This window comes from Galleria mellonella, unplaced genomic scaffold, assembly GCF_026898425.1.
Source record: "Galleria mellonella isolate WM207_F2 unplaced genomic scaffold, CSIRO_AGI_GalMel_v1 utg28, whole genome shotgun sequence".
Lineage (NCBI taxonomy): Eukaryota > Metazoa > Arthropoda > Insecta > Lepidoptera > Pyralidae > Galleria > Galleria mellonella.
This window is the reverse complement of record NW_026442064.1, coordinates 6,435,287-6,462,590: the sequence shown is the minus strand read 5'-3', so window position 1 is coordinate 6,462,590 and position 27,304 is coordinate 6,435,287. Positions and strand designations below refer to the sequence as shown.

At 33.9% G+C, this 27,304-nt stretch overlaps 2 protein-coding genes across 6 annotated transcripts in view; both read left to right on the top strand.

Moving 5' to 3' along the window:
* Window positions 1-27,304, top strand: part of LOC113517693 (discoidin domain-containing receptor 2-like) — a 74,651-nt gene that overhangs the window by 1,248 nt on the left and 46,099 nt on the right. For 4 of the 5 annotated variants that reach the window (XM_026902448.3, XM_031911440.2, XM_031911439.2 and 1 more), the window contains exon 2: window positions 19,431-19,535. In XM_026902448.3, the coding sequence (XP_026758249.1) occupies window positions 19,472-19,535 (64 nt within the window). In that variant the 5' untranslated portion in view covers window positions 19,431-19,471. Of the gene's footprint in view, window positions 1-14,707; window positions 14,813-19,430; window positions 19,536-27,304 lie in introns of those variants that run through there. The other variant, XM_031911438.2, reaches the window with a different exon arrangement.
* Window positions 409-4,853, top strand: LOC128200802 (uncharacterized protein K02A2.6-like). Its single transcript, XM_052895406.1, has one exon. It carries the CDS (start codon window positions 579-581, stop codon window positions 4,593-4,595), a length of 4,017 nt encoding a protein of 1,338 aa, XP_052751366.1. The 5' UTR covers window positions 409-578; the 3' UTR covers window positions 4,596-4,853.

Below are 27,304 nucleotides of genomic sequence, written 5' to 3'. Positions count from 1 at the left end.
TGTTACCGGAGTATTATATGATAATGATCAATGAATATCCTAACTTGAGTATCAATAAGTTAATATAACAGGTCATTATATAATATTTATTTTTATTTACTTAGCAAATATTGTGTGCTGTTTTCATCATCATCTCAGCCATTATCTGTCTACTGCTGACTGCATTAGCCTATATGGAGTCACCATACAAAACCATCTCTTCCTCATCAGTTGTTGGTTCTTCGAGCTATGTAACCAGCCCATTGTCACTTCAACTTGCTTATCTTTTGGGCTATGTCAGTTACCTTGATTTTTATGTGTCAAAGAAACTAAGTATAGCCATCTTAATAGCTCACTGCGTAACTGGAAGCTTTTGCATTCAGACTGCCATGTACCTTAGTGAATGGTAATGGAATAGTAACCCTGTCATGTATATTGATGTGGGTACTTTTATACTTTGTTAAATAATAAAGTGTACTAATGTAGGTAGAACATGTTCCAACATGACATAAACTGATTCAAGCTACACAGCACGTTTTATTGCACAATATCATATAATTAGAACATATTAGTGGCGACGAAGTGTAAAAAGTAATAAAATGGACGTAAAAGCAGTGAAATTCGATGAGTTTAATCCGCAAACAGACAATTGGGACATTTATTTTGACCGTTTAAAATTTTGTTTCGAGGCTAATGGCGTCATAACAGACTCGTCTAAAAGAGCTAACTTCTTCACAGTGTGTGGTTCGCGGGTGTTTGAAACTTTATTGGCATTAATCACACCCAGAAAAGCTAGCGAAGTGACATTCAATGAAATAGAAATTGTTTTGACTAAACACTACAGTCCAAGACCAAATGAAATATCAGTGTCGTTCCAGTTTTATAAACGTGATCAAAAACATGATGAATCTGCGGCAGACTATATAGCTCAATTAAGAAAACTTAGCTCTGGCTGCAATTTCGTTGACTTAGAGCGAATGCTTCGCGACCGGCTCGTATGTGGTATGCGTGACGGACGGTTACAGTATGAACTTTTAAAACGAGATAAGTTACGTTATCAAGATGTAGTGGATGCTATGCTATCATCAGAAAGTGCGGGACGGGATGTCCGCATGATTCAAGTATCTGCCAGCGTGACCGCAGATACTACTGTCGCGCCTGTCCTCTCTCGAACGACTTACACTACATCACCGTCGGGTTCAGAGCCGATGGATATTAATGCAGTTCAGTCAAGAGCGTCCATTCGTTTTTGTTATCGTTGTGGCGACCGTCATAATGGAGAGTGTCGATTTTTAAATGCTATTTGTCGATACTGTAAGAAAAAAGGGCACCTGGAGAAAATTTGTATTAGTAAAAAGAAGAATAAACATAATAATGTAAATTTTACGGAAGAAACAAATGATTGTTTAAATGGAATCTATTGTATATCAAATATGGGTCGCACACCGCCATTGGAAGTGATGCCATTCCTTGCTGAAATTCCAGTTTGTATGCAAGTGGATACAGGAGCAAGTTATTCTATAGTAAATGAGCAAACATGGCATACAATACATAAACAGATGCCACAAAATGCACTACAGCCTACTTCACTAATCCTACGCACATGGACAGAGACTCCAGTCCAACTACTTGGCCAAGTTACACTACCAGTGCGTTATAGAAACATCGCAAAAAACTTGTGTGTGATTGTAGCCAAAGGTAAAGGACCGAACCTACTCGGTCGAGATTGGCTCGCTCCTCTGAACTTGACTATGAATATCAATTTTGTGTCAAATACTGAACAAAATGGAATAGACACGATATTATCTAAACATAAAGAAGTTTTCAAAGATGGACTCGGTACCTACCGCGGACAACCAGTTACTATACACATAAAGCCAGGGGCAACTCCAAAGTTCCTTAAGGCTCGTCAAGTACCATTTGCTTTAAAACAAAGAATAGAAATGGAGATTGATAGATTAGAAAATGAAGGAGTATTACGCCAAACATCCTTTTCTGAATGGGCTACACCAGTAGTGCCAATAATAAAAAAGTCAGGAGAAATAAGATTGTGTGGAGATTACCGCAGTACTGTTAATGAAGCCACCGAGTCAGATACCTATCCTATGCCCACAGCAAATGAAGTCTTTGCTGCGGTCGCGGGTGGAAAATATTTTACAACTTTAGATTTGGATAGAGCATACACACAAGTTACCGTAGACGATGAAACATCTAAACTCTTAACTTTGAATACCTGCAAGGGTCTGTATACCGTACATCGCCTCGCTTTCGGAGTTAAGGCATGTCCTGGAATTTTTCAACGATTAATGACATCTTTGTTGGGTGGCATCGCCGGTGTTGCAGTTCTAATTGATGACATAATCGTCTGTGGCCATACTTTGCTGGAAATGCAAGAAAGACTTGATAAGGTACTTGGGCGAATCGAACGTGCAGGACTTCGATTGAATAAAAATAAATGCAGGTTCGCTCAAGAAAGAGTTGAGTTTCTAGGTTTTGTTATAGATGCTAAGGGTATCCATCCAGCACCAAGCAAAGTAGAATCCATTACTAACACCCCTAAACCTAAAAACAAACGAGAATTACAAGCTTTTCTCGGTCTCTATAATTTTTATGAGAGGTTCATACCTCATAAAGCGACGCTACTAGAGCCATTGCATCGTTTATTAGACACACGTCAGGAGTGGAAATGGACAGAACAAGAACAAAACGCGTTTGACACGGCTAAGCGATTATTGACTTTTGATTTAACACTAGTGCACTATGATATAACTAAACCTATAATACTTACTTGTGATAGTTCAGAATATGGCGTTGGAGCAGTATTGTCACATGTAAAGGATAATGACGAATTTCCTATAGCAATGGCATCCAGAACTTTACATCCTCATGAGCGGCGTTATTCACAGCTGGATAAAGAAGCTACTTCAATTATGTTTGGGATAACCAAATTTCAAAATTACCTCACAGGAAGAAATTTCTCTATAATAACTGATCATAAACCATTGCTCGGTATATTTAATCCTAAAAAGCCTATGCCTAATATGATTTCACCTCGTTTAACTAGAATAGCAATTGCTTTGACATCTCACGACTATGAGATAAAATATAAGCCAGGTCCTGAAATAGGTAATGCAGATTGTTTAAGCCGATGGCCACAGCCAGTACCGTGGGAACTTCAACATCAGCTGGGAGAAGTACTTTTAATGGCTGAAACACCAGAAGATTTTCCATACAATTCAGAGCACATAGCCAGGGAGACGAATAGAGATAAAATCTTGTCAAAAGTTAGTTATTATATACAACGTGGGTGGCCAGCTAAAGAAACTGATGCAGATATACGCCCATTCTGGTTACATCGCACAGAGCTGTCACTGCAAGAAAATTGTATTCTACTAGGATGTCGGGTTGTAGTACCTAGTACTCTCCGTCCTGCAACTCTACGAATGTTACATAAAACACATACAGGTATTGTCCAAACCAAAGCACTGGCCAGAAGCTATGTGTGGTGGCCACACTTAAACGAAGACATAGAATCACTAGTGAGTGGTTGTACCAAGTGCCTTGAAAATCGACATATGCCTCCTAAAACTACACATGAATGGATCACACCTTCAAGGCCATGGTCAAGAATTCATATAGACTTTGCGGGGCCATATCACAATAAATATTTTCTAATTATAGTCGATGCATATTCTCGTTGGCCAGAAGTGTTTATGGTGAACAATACAACAACGACCACTGTGATTCGGTTGCTTAGAACGACTTTTGCAACCCATGGCCTTTGTGAAGTTTTAGTGTCTGATAATGGCACATCATTTGTATCAGGCGAAATTAAGGAATTTCTGCAGGCAAATAATATACGTCACGTTACTACTGCACCTTATCATCCAGCGACCAATGGTTTAGCGGAACGAATGGTCCAGACAGTTAAAGATAAACTAAAAAAAATGGATCATTTATCCTGGGACATTAGAATTCCAAATTTGTTATTAGGTCTGCGTGTCACTCCGTGCTCAGCTACGAATAAAAGTCCAGCTGAACTATTAATGAACAGACATTTGAGGACATTGCTGGATACAATTCATCCAGACAGTTTGAAACATAAAAAAACAGAGTGGCAGATTGACCACAATCAACATAAATCACACAGAGAAACTAATGAGGGACAAAAGATAATGTACAGAAATTACAACAATCAAGGCCCCAAATGGTTACCAGGCGTAGTATTACAGAAGAATGGACCGTCTAATTATAAAATTGAGACAGCTAATGGTAAAGCAATCAATCGTCATATTGATCAGTTGATTAGATACAGATCAAGAAAGGAGGAAGGAGAAGAAGGAATTGCTGGTACATCTGAATCATTGGAAGTTTCCAATAACACAGATAATAATGTTAAGAACCATCAACAAGAACAACAGGAAAGTAACAGCCAAGAGTCTGAGAGGATTATTGAAATACCAGATTCTGAAAAATGGGTTGAGATATTGGGAATCCCACCAACTTCTGAATTGGCTACGCCAGCTACAGGCAAAATAAAAAATAAGTTAAATGTGCATTCTAAAACTCCTTATGAGAGACCACAAGATCTTAAAGACAATCTGTACTTATTCTAAGTGTCATTATATTTTTATATTAGTATTATATATGTCTAAAATGTAATCATAATATCTTTCTATATTTATAATTGATTTAACTATCTTAGAGGGGAGGTATGTCATGTATATTGATGTGGGTACTTTTATACTTTGTTAAATAATAAAGTGTACTAATGTAGGTAGAACATGTTCCAACATGACATAAACTGATTCAAGCTACACAGCACGTTTTATTGCACAATATCATATAATTAGAACATATTAAACCCCGTTTGTGCTATTGGTATATGCTGGCTAAGTTGGCAGGGCACCAGTGAGCCGTGATAGATGGATACTCTTTATTGTTTCCTTCATAAGATTACAATAGTAAACTTATTATAAATACAAGGAATTACAAGAAAATATTACACTAAGAAAACAATGGGCCACCTTATCCCTAAGAGCAATCTCTTTCAGGCAACATTTAGATAGAGAAGGGTAATTATAACTAATGTGACTGGAGGCACGAAACTGTTCATTTTTTAAATATATATAGAGTTATATATATCACACATACAATAATGTTAATATATAAATGTACATTTTCATTATCTCACCTATTTCCCATTGTGCAAGGAAGAAACAATGGGATTCCATACTGGATCTTCAGCTTAGTTTGGGACTAGATGGTGAAGTGTAATAAGACATTACCATTCTACCAAACTAATCTAATCATGTACTATGAGCACTAGAGTACTGATAAAAATAGTTAAATATTTTTTTAAATACATGTTATACATCTTATCTTACCTTATATTCCCATATGGGGTCAGCTAAGCTGTTGCATGTCAACTCATTGGGATCTTTTGTGCTTCCCTCTGCCTTATACACTCATTTATAGATTCTATGTGTTACCTTAAGGATATCCCGCGGCTTAAGATATCTATAGTCCTCTGGCTCTGGATAAGCCCTTCCCAGTAGATTCATATGTATACTTGTCAATGAATCACAGTTGCACATCAAGTGTTCCATAGATTCCGATTTCTCACTGCACAATCTGCAATGTGTCCAAGGATAGACCCATCTTGTATAGTATATGCCTTACTGGCATATACCCAGTTAAGGCACTCATTATGAGTCTTGCCTGTTGTCTATCACTGCTGTAGATGAGTTTAACCTGTCCTTCAGCATTGTCATGTAAGATTTTTTTAGTATGCCTAGGATCCCTTCAAAGTTCTCCATTTCTTTTGCTGTTTTTTCCTCACATACTCCTCAAGGACAGAGTTAACAACACTTGATGCAAATGCAACATATGGTTTAGGACCGATCATTTTTTATTCTGATCTTCTTGCCAATTCACTAACCTCTTCATTACCTTTAATTTTTATATGTCCAAGAACCCATACCAAACTAACCCTATTATGCCTACCCAAATTATTTAGGTTTTGAATATTTAAGGTTAACTCTAAATTCATCCGTGTTGATACAAGTGCTTTGATAGTCCCATAACTGCAGACGAGCCAGCTAGAAGGGGTTCTAGAACGAAGGTGGCAGGTCCATATCCACTTCTTCGTCTTCGGTTCTCGCAATTTCGACCATGGATTTATCAAAGATCTACTGACATATAAAACAAAGGTAGATACAGGTTACTGATTGCAGACAATTAAAATTAGCCGTGCAAACGTTGAATAAAGGATTATTGAAATGTCTATTATATCTAGGCAAGAAAAACCTTCAAACAATGATAGCGACAATAACATGCCATTGCCAGAGGATTTCTAAAATCTTCAAAACAGTGAGATAGCTCTGTGAGGTCATTGATAATCTCAAGTAGCTACTATGCTTTTGAGTGGTGCTAGGCTGGTTGTACTAGCCATGATTCATATGCACAATGACCCAAATGAGAGGCTAAGCGCGGACAATAGAGTCCAATTTATATTACCTTACATAGGTTATTCTCCTTTAGAGATGGCTAGTCATGTTCCTTCTCTTTTCTCTGTGTCTCGGTCTTCTATGTTTTAGAAAATGTATTTTTGTGTTACTTTGTTGCACCTCATGTCCATATACATGTCCAAGTCTTTATCAACCTTAATTTTTGTGTGATTTATAAGTAGCATAGATCTGTTCCATAATTATGTCTCCTGCAGTCTATGAAGCGCCTTTCTTGCCTCCTTTTCAATCAATATATGCAGTAGAGGGAGATTCAATATAATCTCCATTATTGCTGCTGTTGGTGTGCTTTTAAATGCATGAGATATTGCCAGACATGCAGTTCTCTGTATTTTACTCAGTGTATTTCTGCATGTTACTAATTTTGTTCTAGGCCACCAGACAATGCTTCCATATGTTAAAATGAGTTTCACCATCATTTCATAGATCCACCTCATTATTTGTGGTTTCAGACCCTATGCTTTACCATATGCTGATGTGCACATAGCCAGACCTCTTAGTGTTTAATTAACAGCCCCACTACATGTGTTCTCCATGTGAGTTCTCAGTCAAGTATTAAACCAAAATATATTTAACCATAATAAAATATCTCTTTCCATAAATGCATGGGGTTGTGAGTCCCTTTAGGCTTCTCTGTTTAGTAAAAAGAATAACCATAGTCTTTGCAGGATTTACTGAGAGGTGATGGATGGATTCTAACCATTGTTCTAATGTTAAACATAGAAAACACCTAGATCAATACAATGAATACAAATTTTGGTATTATACAGGAATCAAACTTGCAACCATCAAATGGTAAAGTAGTGTGTCAAGCGCAAAATTATTATTTTGTTTTTATTATTATTTAATAATTTATCAAATTATTGTTATTTTACTTTTATTATTTATGTAAGTATTTATATTATTATCAATAAATATAATATTCACTGATTACCAGGATGATAGTCAGTGGATGCGGTTGGCTCGCCTTAAGGCTGTCTATGGGGGAGGCCTATATTAAGCAGTGGACAGATAATGGCTGATATGATAATGATACTTAATAATGCTAATAAAAATTCCATAGGCTTATATTTGTATGTATATTCCATGAAACTATTTATAGGGATGACTAATAGATAATAGTTACTTAATTATAATTGACAAATAATATTATTTACACCTTTTTCTACATATTAAAAATACATAAAAATATTACAGAGGTAAGTGAACATACAAAGACGAGCTTAACTTTACAAGAGTTCTCTTCCAGCAAACCCAAAGTGGAAAGGAGCATTAATGTCATTTTAATTATAAATGTTCAGAATATGGAATGATATGATATAAATTGGTAAAAGATCAAAAGGATCTTGATCATATTTTATTTATTGTAGAGTTTGTTTATACCATCACAACAAAAGCCTGCACTATACATATGTACATACCATAATACACATTTGTTTTTAAATATTTGAACTTTCTAAAAAGTTCAGTGATTTTTTTAATGCATAAAAATGATATGATAATACTAATAATCACACTACAGCCTTGGCCAAAAGTATTTGCCACCTAAAATCCTTAGAAATTTCTAACAAATAGGGGTTGAAAATAACGCTCAAATATCTAATATGATGTTCGATGTTATGATGATATGAACCTAGATGGCGTCCGTTTCCAACAGGACAAAGACCCAGGCCATAGGTCCAGAATCACTATGAGTTGGTTTGAGAAAAATGGTGTAGAGATTTTAGCGTGTGTGCGTGTTAGCTCAAACAGTGTCCTGAAGACAATTGCTGATAAAATGGACTGTCCTATCCTAAAATGTTGGGTGGGACAGGTTATCAATGCAAGAGCGTTATGACTGCTCATTTACTAACTTAGGTTAAGTCAATTTATAACTAACAAAATGGGCCTTATGGAGTCTAATTAAATAAATATTATTATTAAGTTGGCCTCCTCAGTCACCGGATCTTAACTCTATCAAACATTTATGGGTGATTTTAAAGCGCAAGATAAAGGAACATTCGATTACTTCTAAAGAAACTTTAAAGAATTGTTCGATACAGGAGTGGAATGCCATAACTCCAGAAGAATGTAAAAATTTTATTTCCTCTTTACCCAAGAAGAATAAATTAAAATAAGAATAAATGCTGTAATTAAAGCTAAAGGTTTCAATACAAAATATTATCGTAATTTTAGCATTAAAGGTGTTTTACATATACAAATACATGTTTTTTTTCCTCTCCACACCTTGAATATTTTTTTAAGTTAATTGTAAATTTCTAAGTTGGCAAATACTTTTAGCCAAGACTATGTATAGGTAATAGTCATGAAGTCAAGTTCTTTGTTCCATTGTGATGAATTCATAAGCATTTTACCATGATGGTTTCCAAAGGAACCATGAGGAGCTAAACGTAACAGACTTAAGCTCAGCATTTGAATTATTTTACTATTGTTCTTAATCATGTATTAGCAATACATATTAAAATAGTGAGAATCTGTAATTATTAATTACCTCCCCTTTCAATTCAAGTTTGCTTTTAATAATTGAAAATGGCATCTTAAAAAATTACTAACATCCCTATTGCTAGCATTATATGATTACTAACAATAGTGAACAGATGCAGATATTAGAGCTGTCCTAGATTAACTTGAGATTTTCCTGAATTATTATACTATTTTTTCCATTAAAAACAATTTCGTTGTAAAAAGTAAGAATTAATCATTTATTTTCTTAGTTTTACTGCTATAAAATAAGTTATGAAAGATGATAAAGAAAGAGATGTTTGTAAGGATAGAGAACTTTGGCATTTGGTTTGAAAAAGATACAAAAAATGAAGAGAAATTAACAAAACCAAAAGCCAAAAATATAATATTAATATTTATCTTACATTTTTATAATATATCTAAGAAGTCTTTTTGGACAATATTAGTATTGTTATACTGCTCAAATGCAATGAAATCCTCTTCTTTGAAATTGTGTAGAAAATATAGACTGTGAAGTAAAAATTCATACATGGATATAAATGCTATTCATCCCAGTATTATGAAATTAGTAACACGTGAGAGCCATTGCAGGTATTATAGCCCAATTTTTGAAGAGTATGCTATTTCTGTCCATAGGGATGGTTACTACTGCTACCCTTATTAAGTAAACAACCACCTTGCTTTCTCAACTATTTCTAAAATAAAGTAAATATTATATATATAAGATAAGAGGATGATCAGCAGTGCCCCTCTTAAAACATCTCTAAAAGCCTAACTGTTATTGCCAACCTCCCAGCCAAGCGTGGCTACTACTGGCAAAACTCCCCTTATGGGGAAGGCTTATGCTCAACAGTGAATAGTTAACGGCTGAAATGAAGATAGAATATGTATAAATGGAAGTTGAAATTAAATATTCTATAGATGTTACTTACATCTCTTTGTAACCTACAAGGTACTGCAGCTTGTTTGTTAGGGATCGTTGATTCTAGCTCTTTGTTATTGTTTAGTTTGCTAAGGATCCAAACCATTCGAGCAAAACTGTACAACTGCTTCTATTATTCTATATTAAGTCGGATCAGATGGTCCAACGTGACTAATTGACTCATGATAGTTTCCAGGAAGGACCATAAACAAGAAAATCTACAACGGTAGGGGTGGAAGGGATTGTTAGTAATGGGGATTAGCAATTCAATTACTAGGAATATACCTTATCACGTCCCCTCCTTGCGTTTCTTCCTGGAAATTATGATTATTTTTTTGCTGAATTCATCACGTCGGACCAACTGACCTGCTTCGTCCTCATCTATCATCCCTCACTTGTGACCCACCAATGTATACTGATAGCGCAGGTGAGGATACATTCCAGTATAAGCATTAAAAAACCCTGTTACAGTATATTGTCAGTAATAGAGTTGCTTGTCCCCATTACTACTTTTCCCCCTATCAGCTCAGTTGGCCTATCGTGGCGTATTCACAATAATTCCTATGAAAGACCACATAGGCTTTGACCTAATATTACAAGCAATGGGACTACAGTCCCCATATTTAACCATCCCTTTCGATACAGTCTAGTCTTAACCCATTGTTCTATGATCAATGATTCGCTTGCGCACACAACTTGCTAATTTTATGTAATAAGGTAAGATAAGAGAATTTTTTTATATCCACCAATGCAGTTAGAGTGTAATCTTTGCTATTCTAGCTAAAATACTTAACCTAGGAGTTTATCAACAATCTATAAATAGAAACCCTTAAATCCTTTCTTGACTGAATCAATTTTAAAAAATCTCAATGTACAACACTATTTTAAAATATGCGGCGCCGGTTGGTACTTGTGAATACAGATTCTTCTACGTTTAGCTTCGTCCTACTAGCGAAATAGCACTCTGACCATATCAGTATAGCTACAGCAGGCGCATTTAATTTTATGGGCATTATATAACGTTCGCATACATGATAACATGGGTACCTGTCGGTTCAGCGCCCAGTGTCAACAATATATAGGCGTAAGTAAACCTTGACTTCACAGTTCAGACCTTGATGGCATTCATTCTATTGTTATCTGCAACAACCCTCTTTTGTTTTGAGCTTGGAGTGGTTAACACTCGTATCTTAAAAGCGAAGCCCGTGTATATTGTCGGCGACCATGGTAGGTGCGTGGGTATATACTTATTAATTAAAATGACGAACATGTACATTTGTTACTCATATAGCTATTTCATATATTACAATTTTAAGTATCTTTTAAAAGAAGGAGGTTTCAGCTCATCTACATTTTTTTGTAGCAACATACATAATGGCAACAGAATTTTTTAACTGATTATTATTTTTCCAGTCGATAGAGTTTACTTTAACTTTGGTCCTATATTAGTTTTAAAACGATTAAAGTTTCCGTTTTTCTTTGTAAAAAAAACTACTTCCAAGTAAAATATACTTGTAATGAATAGACATGCGACTCGGCTCTCTAATTTCAAATATTTTCAGTCCTATTTGGCTATAAAACGTCAGTTATCGATGTCTTTTGTCATTTCGTTCAGTCCCTGTTTTTTTTTTCTTTTCAGGGTACTAATGTACTAGTAAGGGTTATTATATTTATGTATGTACTTTATGTATTACTATAGTCTGAAATAAAATTCTGGATCAAAAATGTAAAAAAAAAAGAAATGTCATTGTCAAAGTGACATCTTAGTGATAGTCAATTATTTGTATAGACAATTAAAATTTTTTAGCGATTTAGTAGTTGTTTTTGTTTTGTGTTTCTTTTGTCCTATATCGCTTTTACCCGTACGGGGTCGCCACTCAAGAATCTATCTTCCCCATCGGTTATCGGTTCTTTGAGTTATGTGACCAGCCCATTGCCATTTCAGCTTGCTTATCCTTTGGATTATGTCGGTGATATTGGTACTTTTGCGGATACCTTATTTTGGATTCTGTGAAGCAAAGAAATTTCGAGCGTAGCCTTCTCCATACCTTGCTTAGGAATTTGAAACTTTTGGATACTTTGGATGTGGTCTATGGCGCTAAAGCATTTTCGAAAGTCGGCTTGTTCTGATAGCTTGGTGGCTGGAAGTCGTCGAGTTTGCGCGTAAGACAATTGGTCAGAACTATCGAAAACAATACGTAGACGCGATTCAGAAGGAACATTGGTTTATAGTTCTTCAATAGGGTACAGTCACCCTTCTTGAAGAACAGGACCACCGTACTTCTGCTCCACGCCTCGGGCGTAATACTGTTACGGATGACGACATTAAATAGCCTCTGAAGGACTACAAGACCTTTTAGACACCTAATAGTTATTGTTATTGATACTACAATTCGTAATTACTTATATTAGACCATAATTCTATTTCCTATGCCACTGTGTTAAGGCGACTGGAAGAGATCTCTTTTAGAGATAAGATCACTTTTGTTTACATTGTGTCCAATTGTTATTATTACTGTATATTTTTGTGCAGTAAAGGATATTCAAATAATTGCGGTTGAAAATGGGCCGCATAATTAAATTTGGTTTTGAAGGTTTTTGATAATTTCTCAAAAACAGTGCTAGTTACAAACGTCGTTTTATTTTAATATATATTTTTATAGTCCTGTAATATTCACATATATCTTTATCAACTGTAATTACATCAGATTTTTAGCTTCATAAACTTCGTAGATAACGATTTGGACTAATGAATTACGCAACATAAAAATAAATAAAAAATAGTTTTAAAATGTACAAATGAACCCCTTTTATATGATACCGTACTTGTACCTATCTATCTATCTATCCATTTAAGAGCTGCGCTCTTGTCGATGGAGCTCTTGCCACTCACTACGATTTTCAGCGAGTCTCTTCACTTCTTGATACGACACGACACCAACTCCTTCCTTGATCTGCCTGATGTAACTATGTCTCGGTATTCCTCTTCCCCTTCTTCCTTCTATCTTACCTTCTATTATAATGTTCATAAGTTCGTCGTGTCGTATCAAGTGTCCTAACATTTTTACCCTTCTGTCCTCAATAGTTCTAATAATTTGTCTTTTTTCCTTAACCCGAAGCAGGACCTCCTCATTGCTAATTCGATCCCTCCAGCTAATTTTCTCCATCCTTCTCCAGCACCACATTTCAAAGGCTCTAAGTTTATCCATTTCCTTCTGAATTAATATCCACGTCTCACATCCATACAGAGCTATACTCCAGATATAGGTTTTGATAAGCCGCTTTCTAATATCTTTTGTTATCTTAGCCTGTAAAAGGTACTATTACCAGTAGATCAATTTTGACGTTTTGAGTGTCCGTTTTGGACCCCCTAAAAAAGAAAATAAAAATATTTTGTTAATTATTTCCATTGCAATATGTGTAAGCCAATTAAATGTAAAACTTCCAAATATTTAAATCGAATTTTGTAACAGATAGAGGGATAGATAAAATCGCACCATAAGAGTTCTTTTGGACCTTTTTGGCACGGAACCTTAAAAATGAGCCATATGTTTAAAGCGACTGCCTGATGATTTTTTTTAAGTTAATACTGCAATAACTTATAGTTATTGCAGTATTAACTTAAAAAAATCATTTTTCTTGAATCACCTTTTATTTATCTGTAGTAATATAATAAGAAAGCTTTTATTTTTTGTATATTTGTTTATTCGTTTGTTTGTAATAGATAAACTCAAAAACTACTCAATCGATTTAAAACAAATTACCACTAGAAAGCTACATTATCAGCGAGTAACATAGATTGAATATTATTAAAAAAATATAGAGATCTCTACCTAAATTATAAAAATGTAACTTAAAGTATAAAAATTTGCCTATTAAAGCTAATATAAAATAAATGTTTATTTATCTATATATCTACCCGTATGGAGCTGATGCGGATTGCTTCTATCAAATATTTTAAAACGTTTTTAAAATTCGAAAATTTATATGTTTAATATATGCATGGAATTCTACCACGATTTTCTAATATTTTCAATTAAACTCCACAAAGTAATTTATATATTTTACATATGGTAACTCCTTTGTTTACATTTTTGATCTCAAGTTCCATTTCAGGTTTATGAAATCAGTGCTTCATACGCAGCGATTCCGGTCGGTCGCTAGCGCTCAATAAGGAGTCAATTTTAATATATTTGTATTTTATTCGTTGAGCACTCCGCCTAAACTTTCCTAAGTTATAAGCTAAAATATAGATTAATAAGGTACTATTTTTTAGACTGGTGACCCAGATGTGATAAATATTGCTAATAAACCTACAGCCATTGATTTATACCGTTGTGGAATAACAAACATAACCGTAAAATATGATTATCAATATTTATTATCAAAAATATTTTTTTTTTCCTTATTCACCTTTGAATATCTGAGATCATATTGTGATATATTCAATAGATATTATCTAAATCAATTTACTAATAGCCCTTATCATATACAAATATAAAATGGTTTCCATTATAGGATATTGTAAAATTTCTCATAATTGTGATTGGCTTAATAAATTGAAATATTGATTTAGGTAGGATTGTATTTTTGTATATATTCATATTATATCTAATATTTGTGAGGGTTGAGGAAAAGACATACAAACCAAACAGCGGACAGCAATATTTTGTAAGGAAGATACAGAGATTGTGAAACATAGAATAATAGAAAATATATAAAAAAAGGTCCACGTCGTGTACTATATCTATATAAGTAATAAATTTATTACACTATCATAAACATATAATAATGTATATCTATCAATCATTATTAATATTTAATTATAAAGTGTTGTAAAAGTTTAGGATTATCAAACGAGATTAATTCATGAAGCTGCTAAATCCACTTTTATTAACCTGCAGAAGTTTTAGAATGCCTTGTAAGTATATAATATAGATCAATTTTTGTTGACAATATGTATTTATGTTTTTTTTTAATATCTATTTTAAAATCATAAATTCGTATTTGACTGACACAAAACACTTGTATGTCAATTTTAATTTCCGACTAGTTGTCCGGTGATTGCCGGTAAAGCGTCGTAGGTTCGCTCCCACTGTAAATGTGTTTTTATTCTAAAAATATTTTTTCTTTATGGGATTTAGAATGAAATAAAATAAATATAGTATAGTAAATGATTATATCATTATTGTAGTCTAAGACATTTGTGAACGTTATATTCGATATACCGACATTTTATCGAATATATTAAAATAAATTTTCGCGGGGAGAATTGTAGAGATTGGCTAATATTTTAAAGACAAAAGATTAGATATTTTACAGTAGAAAAAAAAAAAACTTAACTAATTCTAAAAATTCTTATACAAGGCGTCATTATTAGCATGGATATTAGTTATTAATAAATGTAATAAACACCTATAAGTTAATAACTTCCTCTAATGTGTATAAGTGAGCATTTTTCTGACGTGATTTTATTAGAAATAAACCTTAGATCACTTGACTAATAATATTCTTTTTTTGAGTTCAAGATTCGAGGTGGTTAGATTAACGAGACGTCATTATATCAGTGTTTTGAGTGCCATATACATGCATAATGTAAATCTGATGACAGTTTGATACTAAAAATGTGAACACGGCCGGCTGCACTAGCGAAGTGCAGCATATTTTATGTTTTAAATAAATTATTTATTTATTTTCATATTATTGATTGTATTCAATTTTCATATTTGAAATATTTGGCTCTATCGTCATTTTTCATTTGATTATTGTTACTTTAAATGCGATTTGGTAGCGTATGAGAAAAGCCTGGCAGGTTTGAATCTGTTCTGGCTCTAAGGTTCGTATGAGCAGATAGCTTTAACTATTTAAATCACTGATTGTTTGTATTGACAGCTTAGAAATTATATTAGCCCAGTCATAAAATTTAATTATCCCTATTCCTCTGTTATATATATTTATTAAGTCGTAAATTTTTAAAGCAACAACTTTCTCGTTTTGTGATTTTTTACTGTTATAATTTTATAAAGACATTGTTTAAAATTATTGAATAGTTTTCTAAGGTAATGTGTGTACACGATAAATAAAATATTGTGTTTGCCATGGGCACATTTTTATATGGTGACAACCATACTAAAAATTGTTTTTAAATTATCATCATGATTATAATAATCAATGCAAAAAAAGTCTAATACACTAATTACTGTATACTATAATTTTGAACGTATTCGTTCCACAGGGGAATTCCCGTAATAGGAAGTACGAGTACGAGTCATTCTTTTCCGGCATAATTTTAGAATTTTTCTTAAATGACGGTTATGTCACAACTGGAACCTCAGTTTAAAATTTTAGTGTTTACACATAGATAGAGCTACGTGGTCCAAAAGTGGTACTCAAAATTTCAAAATTGACTTACTGGTCCAATACCCTACGTATTATATGAAAAGGCTGTATTCATACATTTAAAAACTGCATTACCTATATATTCTTAGGAAACTGTAAGAAAAAAACCATACCTGCCTTTATCTCCGAAGTTTATGAAGCGCAAAATCTGAAATAAAGTGTTTTTAACTACTACCGTTTTAGAGAAATAATGAAAAAACTTCTAAAAACAAACATAGTAATGTGGTCAAGTTTTTAAACACAATTATGGCCCAATATAAGAAATTACTAATTGAAATAATAATCAATCAATAATCATTATTATTAGATGTCTATTTCGTATGAGAATGTAATAAAGGTCTTTTTCCCCGCATATTTATATATTTATGTACGGAACCCTCAGCGTGTGAGTTCAACTCGCACTTGACCGGTTTTTAAATGGTATCTGGATAATTTGATAGTTTGTCTAGCTTTAATCATTTGATTGTTAAGATTATAACACTACATCGCACACACCGTCATCAGCCTGCCATATTCGGTTTGCAATCCGAGACTCCATGTCAGTCTAGACCGCACGGTGCGTTCGATGTGCCGCTGGTTTACTAAGATCTATTGTTCTCGTGCCTTTGGGACAATGACATATTCTCCTTCGATCGCTATGTTTATCGTACCCTTAGTTTGATTGCTGCGTTGCAATATAAATTTGATATCCACATTTTAGATATTAATTATAATGTAATATTGTAGTGAATTTGTAATGCCTGAAATCGTAGAACTTTTATTTCATCTTTCATTTTAGTATGTACCAGATGGAGGCTAGTGTACCTCCAAATAAAATTTGAATTCTCTAATTCTTATCTGCTTTTAAATTTTATTCAATTATGATTATCGATGTTATATATATCGAAGGTTTCATTTCATCATCTGATTGTACACGATAATTCGAACTGTCTGTTTCAATTGTTTCATCATCCTTACCTCCGACATTCTATCCACGTTTTTTGTAATATTGTAAAGTTCATAAATATTAATAAAACATAATATGAAATTCCTTTGTTTTTCACTTTAAATGTATATGCAAAGCGCAATGTCTGAAACATTTTATGATACGAGAGATGATTTAGTAAATAGCACTTTGCTTTATGTTCTGTCCAGTATCTCTGCAGTTAAACCATTACTATTATCATCTCGAAACATTCAGGTCAGTTGTGTGGAATTGTCGCGACAAATGTCTTATCAAATGCAATGTGTTCATCATTCATTAGTTCGTTTTACTCGCATACATGTTTGACATTCTTTGTTTTATTATTCTAGTACGTATACAGTCACGAGCTTTCTCCGGTGATTACGGGTGAATTAAAATTAGTAGGTACTTTTGACAAGTGGACGTGACGAGACGAAGTCGCTAGGGCCCGACTAATAAACTTCCCAAGTGTTTGATGGTTTATGGCTGCGATATGTATGTTGAACTGTCGTATAGTTTATAGCACTCCCATGACGTTCTATATTCAAATCAGTCAACCGTTTAGGCTACGTATTGCACTAAAAATCCGGATTTACTTATGTATAGGTATATAGGTATGTACACACACTTATATATACTCGAAAAACATATTTTCTTTAACAGTCAGGTAAAAACTGAACACAAATGTGCGATGCTAGTTGAGTGTAATTTATTATTATCTGTCATTAGTCATTCATTTAGTTTTAAATTATTTGTAATTATCATAAACAAAATGTGAGCTGAATTATACGGATTTCTTTTCGAATGCAAACGTTTATCTTAAAAATAAATAAAAGAAAATATCGCCGGAGAGTTAATTGAAAATTGAATTGAGGAAATTTTTCGTATCGTACAGATTTGAACTCGTGGCAACTGGGATTGGAATTTCATCGAGTCGAGATAAATTATCATAAATCAAGTAACAATTAACTGAAGTTAACCTCTGATTACCTCATCTGGGATTACAATCCTGAATTTATATATATTGTCTATACATAAACTGTATAGCTTATAATGTACACACAATAAGTTTTTAAAGTATTTTACTTTGTTAGTACTTGTTTTTTGTATAATATATATGAGTCTGTAACACTGGTTTACTGCTACTAGTAATAACGGTTACTACGGTTACTAAATCTGTAACAAGCACTAATTTCACAACAGTCCTTATAAATTTTATTTAAAGTCATTACAATTTACTACCTACTTTTAAAGGAAAATATATCATAATATCGTATATAAAAAAATAGTCATCTCTCAAATTGTCATGTACTTGAAATAACATTTGGTCCACTTTCCATTCCGCTATAGGTACAAAGAGGGGTGCCCGTATACCCCACCCCAGGGAAACATTACGGTCGCCAAATTGCCCATGCACCCCTTTGGAGTGAGATCTCGTGTACCTATGTTGCGGTATTTTTATTTACCCATACCATGGTAATTAGCGTTTAGATTATTATTATTAAGAGTATTCATATCGAAGTAAGTAGGCATTACTTAATAATCAATATGAATAATGTAAAACAATTTTTAGAACTTTTAAATTATTATCGAATAAGTGACTTACTTTTTATTGCCATGATTGAGTTGTATTTATCATTTAAAACGATTAAACTTTCATTTAACAATACATATTATTTAAAAAATACTTATATTTTTACACAAATAATAGAGAAACAAATAATTTATAATAGAGAAAAACGCTTGTGTCTATTGTTTTTTTTCTAATAATTTTAATATGTTCGATTTAAAGTTTTTGGCATCATCTAAAATTATAATTGCGTAGATTAAAATAGTATTTGATATTTAAATTGAATGTTACTGCATTGTCCTTTACAAAACTACTTTTTATATTTGAAATTCTGAAAATTGATATGTACGTTCTCATTAAATGGGCTAACTTAAAATCCGTTTTTTTTTTTGCCATATCGAGGCGGGCGGCCAATTGAACTGTTGCTTCTACAGACATTTCGAAATGATTAATCACTGAATTCCCTACCTTAAAGAGCCTGTTCAGACTAGGTAATTTTAACTGCCAATGCCTTCTTGTGCATTATGCAATGCAATTATATGTTTTCTGTTTAGATCGATGCAGTAGTACATTTTTTTCACGATGTCCGTAGAGCCGTAGTAATGTCTTTGTTTTTTTTTTTTTCAGATTTGAAGTGTCGGTAGAGATGGTGGAGTGAGCGAGGCGAGATGTTACCGTGTGTGGTATCCGTGCTGCTGCTAGGGGCCTCGCTCTTGGATGCTCTCGATATATGTAAGTACTGGCTATTTCCTGTCCGCAAATTATGTGTCTTGTATAACCTACTCGTGTTTCAATATTTATTGAAATATATTCAGTTGTTTAAGTATGATTGAGTAATAAACATAATTATAATGTTACATATTATAATATTATTGTGTAAAAAATTTGTTTCTCGTTGATTGTTATTTCACCTATAGAATCGCCTAAACACCATCTATTTATCATTTGTCTACGCCAAATACTCAGGCTTTACTTCTTCTGTTGTAATCTTAATATAGAAGATTAAATGTGTTAGATATATGCGTATAAATAAATTAACTGATTATAGATGTGATGTATTTTGCTTGTCTCTCTCGTTTGAAGGATGGAGGTGCTCATGCGATTTCTCTGTAGTATTATATACAGGTGTATAGAGATACGAATAATACTGATATTTATTTGAATAATCTTCATAAGAATCATTTAATGGTAATTTTTAAAATACTACCAACTCGTAGAAAATATAAATAAATACAATTTAAAAGTTTATTTTTTTCTCATAAAAATACAAGTTAATTAAAAAGCGTCTTTTTAGGAAATAATAGGCTATATTGAGTTTATATTTACAATATAATCTATCTGTAGACTTAATGTTTCATTCCAATCCGTGTAGTAGTTTTTGCGTGAATGAATAACAAACATCCATGCATACATACTCATAAACTTTCGCTTTTATAAAAGTAATAAGTTTAATAAAGACTAGCTTTTCCCGCGTGAATCAGTATAAAATTATCCTATGACCTAAGTTAAGATATAACCGATACCTGTACTAAAATTAATTTATATCTATATATACATACATATCGTTTACGCCTGACTCCCTTTAGGCACAAGTAATGGAACGCCAAATATTTCAATTCGGACAAACCTCTTTCGCTTCTTCCATATTCATCAATCTTTTCATACACGCTCACCGGTTACGGGTACTTTTAATTTGACTCTTCTTCAACACGTAGCTTATTTGGTCGACATATGTCTGTCTAGGACCCTACTGGCATCGCCATTCATTCTTACTCGGTAAATCTCTTTCGTAATTCTTCTTTCATCCATTTTGCCCAAATGTCCAACCTCTCCAAACCAACGCAACATTGCTTTTTCGATTTTTGTGACTAAATTGTCTTTCAGTCCACAGTTTTCTTTCTTAATTTATATCCGTTTAGTATTTATTTGCATGATAGTGCAACAAATATCCATCCGTACATACTGACAAACATGCGTGTTTATAAAAGTAGTAGGATTAATAAGGATAGAGTAGTATTTGAATTATATTTAGATATGTCTAATTATATTATATCACTGGCATACCATCATATATCATATCTACAATTAATGCATAATTTTCTGAGTACATCTAGCGTCGTACGTCGAACATGCTATACAATTATAAGTTAATTGTTCTGTATGAGACTTCAGGTAATAATCTATTGCCGACACTGTTACGTACACTCACACACCGCTGGTATACGACGTTAGTCATTATAAACCTGATAGTTTTGTGCTTCTTGTTAATTTAATTTCTTATCACTGTATTTAAATAAATAAATAGTCCACTACTAGTGGGTATATTAAGATAAAACATACACCCGATTTTAAATCCCACCATCAAGAATACAACTGTGAAAAGTATGTCCAATTTGCTGCAGAAATTTTTGTGTGATGCCGGAACAAACAAACATTTTAACAGTTATTGTTTTTCTTCTATTGCTCTTATATCCTTTATAACATTTTCTTAAATATCTCCTAAATCAGTACATGGTCTTGTTATAATTTTATTTAAACTTCTCAACTAATATTATAAGGAGGAAACATTTGTTTTTTTTTTTTTATTTATAAGGAGAAAACATTTGTTTTTTTTTTTTATTTGTAATGGATAAACTCAAAAAATACTTAACGGAATTTAAAAATCCAATCACTTATAACTACTTTATCAGCGAATAACATGGTTTTATTTTAATTTCAAAAACAGTGCGAAACTAAAGTGGGTTCTTAGCTAAGCTCGTATGTAATCTATGATTAGCCATTGTAGCTAATACGAGGTCTGTCTGGAAAGTTCGTATAAAAGTGTTCTGGAATGCGAGAAAGAGGAGTGGGGAGGCCAGGTAAGCGCAGGACCCCTTCCTTATGTCCCTAACAATGCTTCAGTTCTGGTCTGACCGCCGTGCGGTGCGAACTGGCTTGTCACGCCATCTGTGAAGTTACCTCTTAACGAAACCCCGTCGGCATGGAGCCCGCTTCCGTTGAAGAGCAGCGCGTCGTAATCAAGTTTCTCTCGAAACTCGGCAAGAATGGCCGTGAAAGCAAAGAGTGGAAGACATCCGGGGAACCACGAACAAAAAAATCAAGAAAATCCCGCTCAAATGTCAAGACAATGTTGATTGTTTTTTTCGATGTTCGGGGGATTGTCCATCAAGAATTCGTCCCTCCAGGCCAGACAGTTGATGGAAAATTCTACGTCGATGTGCTCAGACGCCTCAAAGCTCGTGTGGCACGAGTTCGTCCAGAATTGGCGCGAGAGGGGCGTTGGATTCTTCACCACGACAATGCCCCTGCCCACACCTCTCTTGTTGTCCGTGAGTTTTTGAGTAAAAATTCCATTACGGTGACCGAACACCCCCCCCCTATTCGCCGGATTTGGCCCCGTGTGACTTCTTCTTGTTCCCAAAAACCAAATTGGTACTTCGGGGGCGGCATTTGGGGGACATAAATGAGATAAAAAAAGCTACGACGGGGCAGCTGAGAAACCTACAACCAGAGGACTTTCAAGGAGCCTTCTCACAGTGGAAACGGCGTTGGCACAAGTGCATTATGTCACAGGGGGAGTACTTTGAAGGGGATAAAATTGATTTACCTGAATAATTGTAAAATAAAATTTTTAAAAAACTTTTATACGTACTTTCCGGACAAACCTCGTATATCAAATGGCATTAAAAATGCAGCAGCATTAATCGTGTGAAAACTTATATGGGATCATATCAAATGTAAAACGAATTATCACGAATGGGGATATTAAAAAATTGACGAATTCAATCGTAACGCTATTATTGGTTGTGAAGTACAATCTACTTTTAGACATACGATCCCGAGTTCTAGATTCAAATATTTTCACTCTAATTTGCCTCTGAAATCGTCTCGAGTTTCATCGGTATTTTTTTATCACTAAAGTCGTTGTTTTTTTTTTATGGAGGATAATACTGGGCATAATCGATATCATTAGCATCCTAATATAGGGAGTGCTTTTTTAATGGGCAAAAATGGAATGGTAACTCCGCCTGCGCTATCAGTACACGCTAGCGGGGAACCAGTGAGAGATGATAGGTGAGGATGAAAGCAGGTCAATTGACCTATCCTGATGAATTAAACACGAATAACCACGATGGTTTCGGTGAAACTGAAAATTTTTACCAAAGAAATATCTTAAAAAACATAAAAAAAATTGAGCTTTATATACGAGTACTGAAACGGTGTATTCACTTGTTCAGTTAGTATAAGAGACACAATTTTTTTGTCATTTTTGAGTTTTTAATTAACAAGATTTTTGTCCTAATATAGATATAATACATCCTAGTACGTAAGTACTGCTAACGATTTCGAATTCTACTTATTGACTTTGTAATACTTATTAAAATCGATATCAAGACTACCACTATCTCGACACTGCTATATTTAACCCATTTAGTAATATAGGTACTATCCCCTGGCGGTCTAAATTACTCAACGGCCTTCGCTAGTTTAATTACGCCCCGCATTCGGGCCAAATTTCACTACAGAGTACAGATGCTGTGGCTGTAACTGGGCAGTTCTATAATATCGATTTACATAGGTACCTTTACCATTACAATATATCAATTATTAGATTACTTTTCTAAATTTCTTCACTAATAATATATGAGTTTGTTTGTTATCTCATAGCGTTGTAATTGTAGTATTTGGTATGGAGGAGGACAAAGGCTACCCCGGTCAATAAATATGTCCCCAGTCGCGTGGACACGGCAGTCATTTATGTTTGGAAAAATGTGGGCAGCTTTTTTCGGGTTTATCGTAATCCAATATTATAAATGTGATAAATGAGATGATAATAAATTAAAGAAGTGATGCGATTATTGTTGTTTCTGTATAGGATTTGCCCATATGCATTAGGACAAAACGCATCGTTTGGTTCATCTATATACCTACCGAATTTCATTAAAATGCAGTCAACCGTCTAAGCGTGATTTATTAACAAACTTCTATGAAAACTTCCACTTTTATATATTAGTAAGTATCACGAAATTTTAGAGTATCACGGTTTCATTGTAATTTAATATTTTGTTCCACGAAACGGTGACTTCAAACGCGGCAAAATTAATATGCGACCAATAGGGAAGTAAAACTTATCGATTGCAAGAAGGTTTCTGAAATAACCAAGATATCGCGTATCATGTACAAAAATAAAATCATCTTAAAATATAATGGAACTTCAAAACGAAATTATAAATAGTAGCCACATTTTGAATTCTTTTATGATTAAGGTTTTATGGCAATACAAATTAGTTAGTTTACGTTTCATGTGATAACATTTTATTAGTTTAGTAGCAAAGGTTGAAAAAACATTTCCATACTACTTTTATATCCACGACTACGTCTCCGTGACAGGGATATGTTGATGGGCTGGAATAAAAATAATTTATGCCCTCTGTCCCAAATATTATATACCGAATTTCATGACGATTCGTTAACCCGTCAACTAGGCAAGAGGTAGAGACAAACTCATTTTCACATTTGTAATTAATGATTTCGGACGATGTGAGGGAAGGTTATTAAGTTTCATAAATACTATCGTTATGTTTGAATCGTTATTATTATAGTTTTCAGTATACATGTATGTATCCTACGTACATTAATTGGTAGTTCGATAGTCAATGCAATTAACAGATACAGGGAAGTTGTTACAATATTTAATCAATGTAATATACAGTAATATAAACAGGAATAAATCGCACTCATTAACATCCTTTTAAAGGAGTCCTTTTCATTCATAGAAAATGAGTATTTCTCTCAAAGGACCATGGTTCGATAAACGAGAAAAACTTTGGAGCCTCCCATAATAAAATGTCGTGTCCATCTATAAAATTTGTATGGAAGCATTGAAATATTTTGACGTTTTTGCATTACTTAGTAATTTACGAAATTTCTGTCGTGTATGTTTTATAGCATAGGTATGTTAGGTTCTTATCGTACCATTAACTACTTCGATTTAACCCTATATAGAATAACTAATAATGCTATTTGCAGTTTAACGTCAAAACGTCTAACTGGACAGTTACTTGACCTTTCTTTTATTCAAAGTGGGAATGGTAAACAAGCTGATAATATACCTACGAGTATATATATCTTGTGACCGAGTCTTTTATTCTGAAATTTTGCAAAAAAAAAAAAATACATATACGTGATTATTTTGATTAGTTATTTATTTATGTTCGAAAATAACCAGCTATTTTATCTAAAAATGATACGGCTGCAAGATCTTTGAAGAAACTTTCCAATTCGTTTATAACAAGCTACCTACACACATCAAACCTAAACAAACAACTACATAATCTTCTAAAGAGACTTAATTATTAAAATCTATCGCCATCTTTCATCTTATATTGTTGAGCTTTTGCTCAGTTGGCCTTATACTCTCATTATTGAGCGCGCTGTACGCTAATTGAGCAGTAAAGACGCGCGGTCGTCGCCCGACTGGATCAATCGCATATTGTTATACAAGCCGACTGGTACTGAAGTGGTATTGACCGACATTCGACGCTTAATTTAGATTTTATATTCCCTCCTTGGAATGCTTGTCGCTTTCATTAGTAGTACAATTTCTTTGACGCCCCAGCGGTTTGGGTGAAGATTAACCTCGCAATCCTTCTAATTCCAGACATAGAATTATCGTTGTAGGGGTTCTGGATTGTGATGACTCATTTGTACTTTGTAGGCGAAGTTTTCGATCACAGATATCTGTTATTGTCACCATTGTTACACATAAATCAAGAATCACATTTAAAAAAAAATTAAAAAGAACGACTGATTTTTTTAGCTGGTTCTTCTCTAAAGAATTTCTAAAAATATCTTGATATAATAATGACAGAAAATTATGAATTAAATGTGCGAACAGGTCTATACAAATAAACACCTCCTGAGTATGATTTTCAAATAGAATTTTGGGTTAGTTGATTTGTATGTATTTTTTATTATTATTATTATTAGTATTATTTCATTTTAATAATCTTATATAGAGATAGAAAAAAATTATCTATATAACAGGAACAAATAAAGGGAAGACGTGGAAGTAAAATTGTTACCAGTTTTTTTGCTCATTATGGTTTTCTATTTCATGGGATCTATATCTCAACGGTATTGTTTGGTGTATTATTTAATTTTTTTTTATACCAGTTACGTGGTAAGCAAGCATACGGCCCACCCGATGGTAAACGGTTACCGTAGCCTATGAACGTCTGCAATTTCAGGGATATTATGCGCGCCTTGGGGACTCTGAAGAAACCTCTTTACCCCTCTTTTAAAGAACTCTATGCTATAGTCTCATAGGAAAACCTCGGCAGGGAGCTCATTCCATAATCTGAGTGTTCGTGGGAGAAGACATCTTTTAAACCGCGTTGTGCGCGACCATCTAGGCTGTAAGGTGTGAGGGTGAGCTCCCTGTAGATGGCGAGCCATACGATGATAGAAAGTGGCCGTGGGAATCATATTGAATAATTCCTCTAACTCGCAATCCGTTATACAAGCGGTAGAACACGGAGAGGCAAAATCTCTCCTAAGACTTAAGGGTTCCATACCGCTTGTAAGCCTAGGATCATTGACAATTTTCGTAGCTCGTCGTTGCACTGAGTGGAAGGGTTCAAGCTGGTATCTAGGTGCTCCCGCCTATAAGTGACATCAATACACCGTGAGGGCCGGATTTGCTATTAAATAGGTTAGGTAGGCACAATAGGTAACATTATGTTGGTGACTTTATTTTGTAACTTGTTTAAAAAATTATATTGTATTACTCACAAAATATTGAGACAAATGGTCTCTAAAACAAATTTTTATTTTATGGATATATAGGTGCCCCTATGAAATGGTATTCCACTACCTGAACGGAACGCACGGAACAAAGTTTGGCATTCCCGAGTCTAAAATATTAATTAACACATTACATCATAGAATAGCTTAGAGCCGTAATAAGGGAAATGTTATGGATAACGCCCCCAATGTTTGCAGCTTTAAATGCGTAATTAACTCATGTAATTATTGTCTTAAATACCTAAAGGAATAGAACTTCGACGTGTAGTAATACGGAGCATTCTTGTCTGTTATGTTCTTATGTTTCCGCCTTGCACTTTCAAGCAACCAAGTGCCAAAAGCTTTTTGCGAAAATATGTCTCTGTATTTACGATGCCAGTCTGCCGTCCCTGGTAGGTGTTTGGATGCATTATATCATACAGTCAACATACAAAAACATTATACTAACGCCGATGTTACACTGTGATGTAAATAAATTATATAGGTACATTTACGACGCATGAGCACTGGCTCAACGTGCAGCTCGTATAAATTATGTAGTACTATGAACTTACCAGTTTGATTAGATCAGAACCATAAAGCCATGTTTGTAGAGTTGATATAGCACTTATAAAAAGCACACAATATACAGTCGGAAGTCATTATTATTCCGATTAATTCTGTTTATATTCCAGGGGAAAGTAATTAATCTCCGT

What these genes read in the sequence shown, in the direction of transcription:
- LOC128200802 (XM_052895406.1), top strand. Translation starts at nt 579, where the DNA reads ATGGACGTAAAAGCAGTGAAATTCGATGAGTTTAATCCGCAAACAGAC.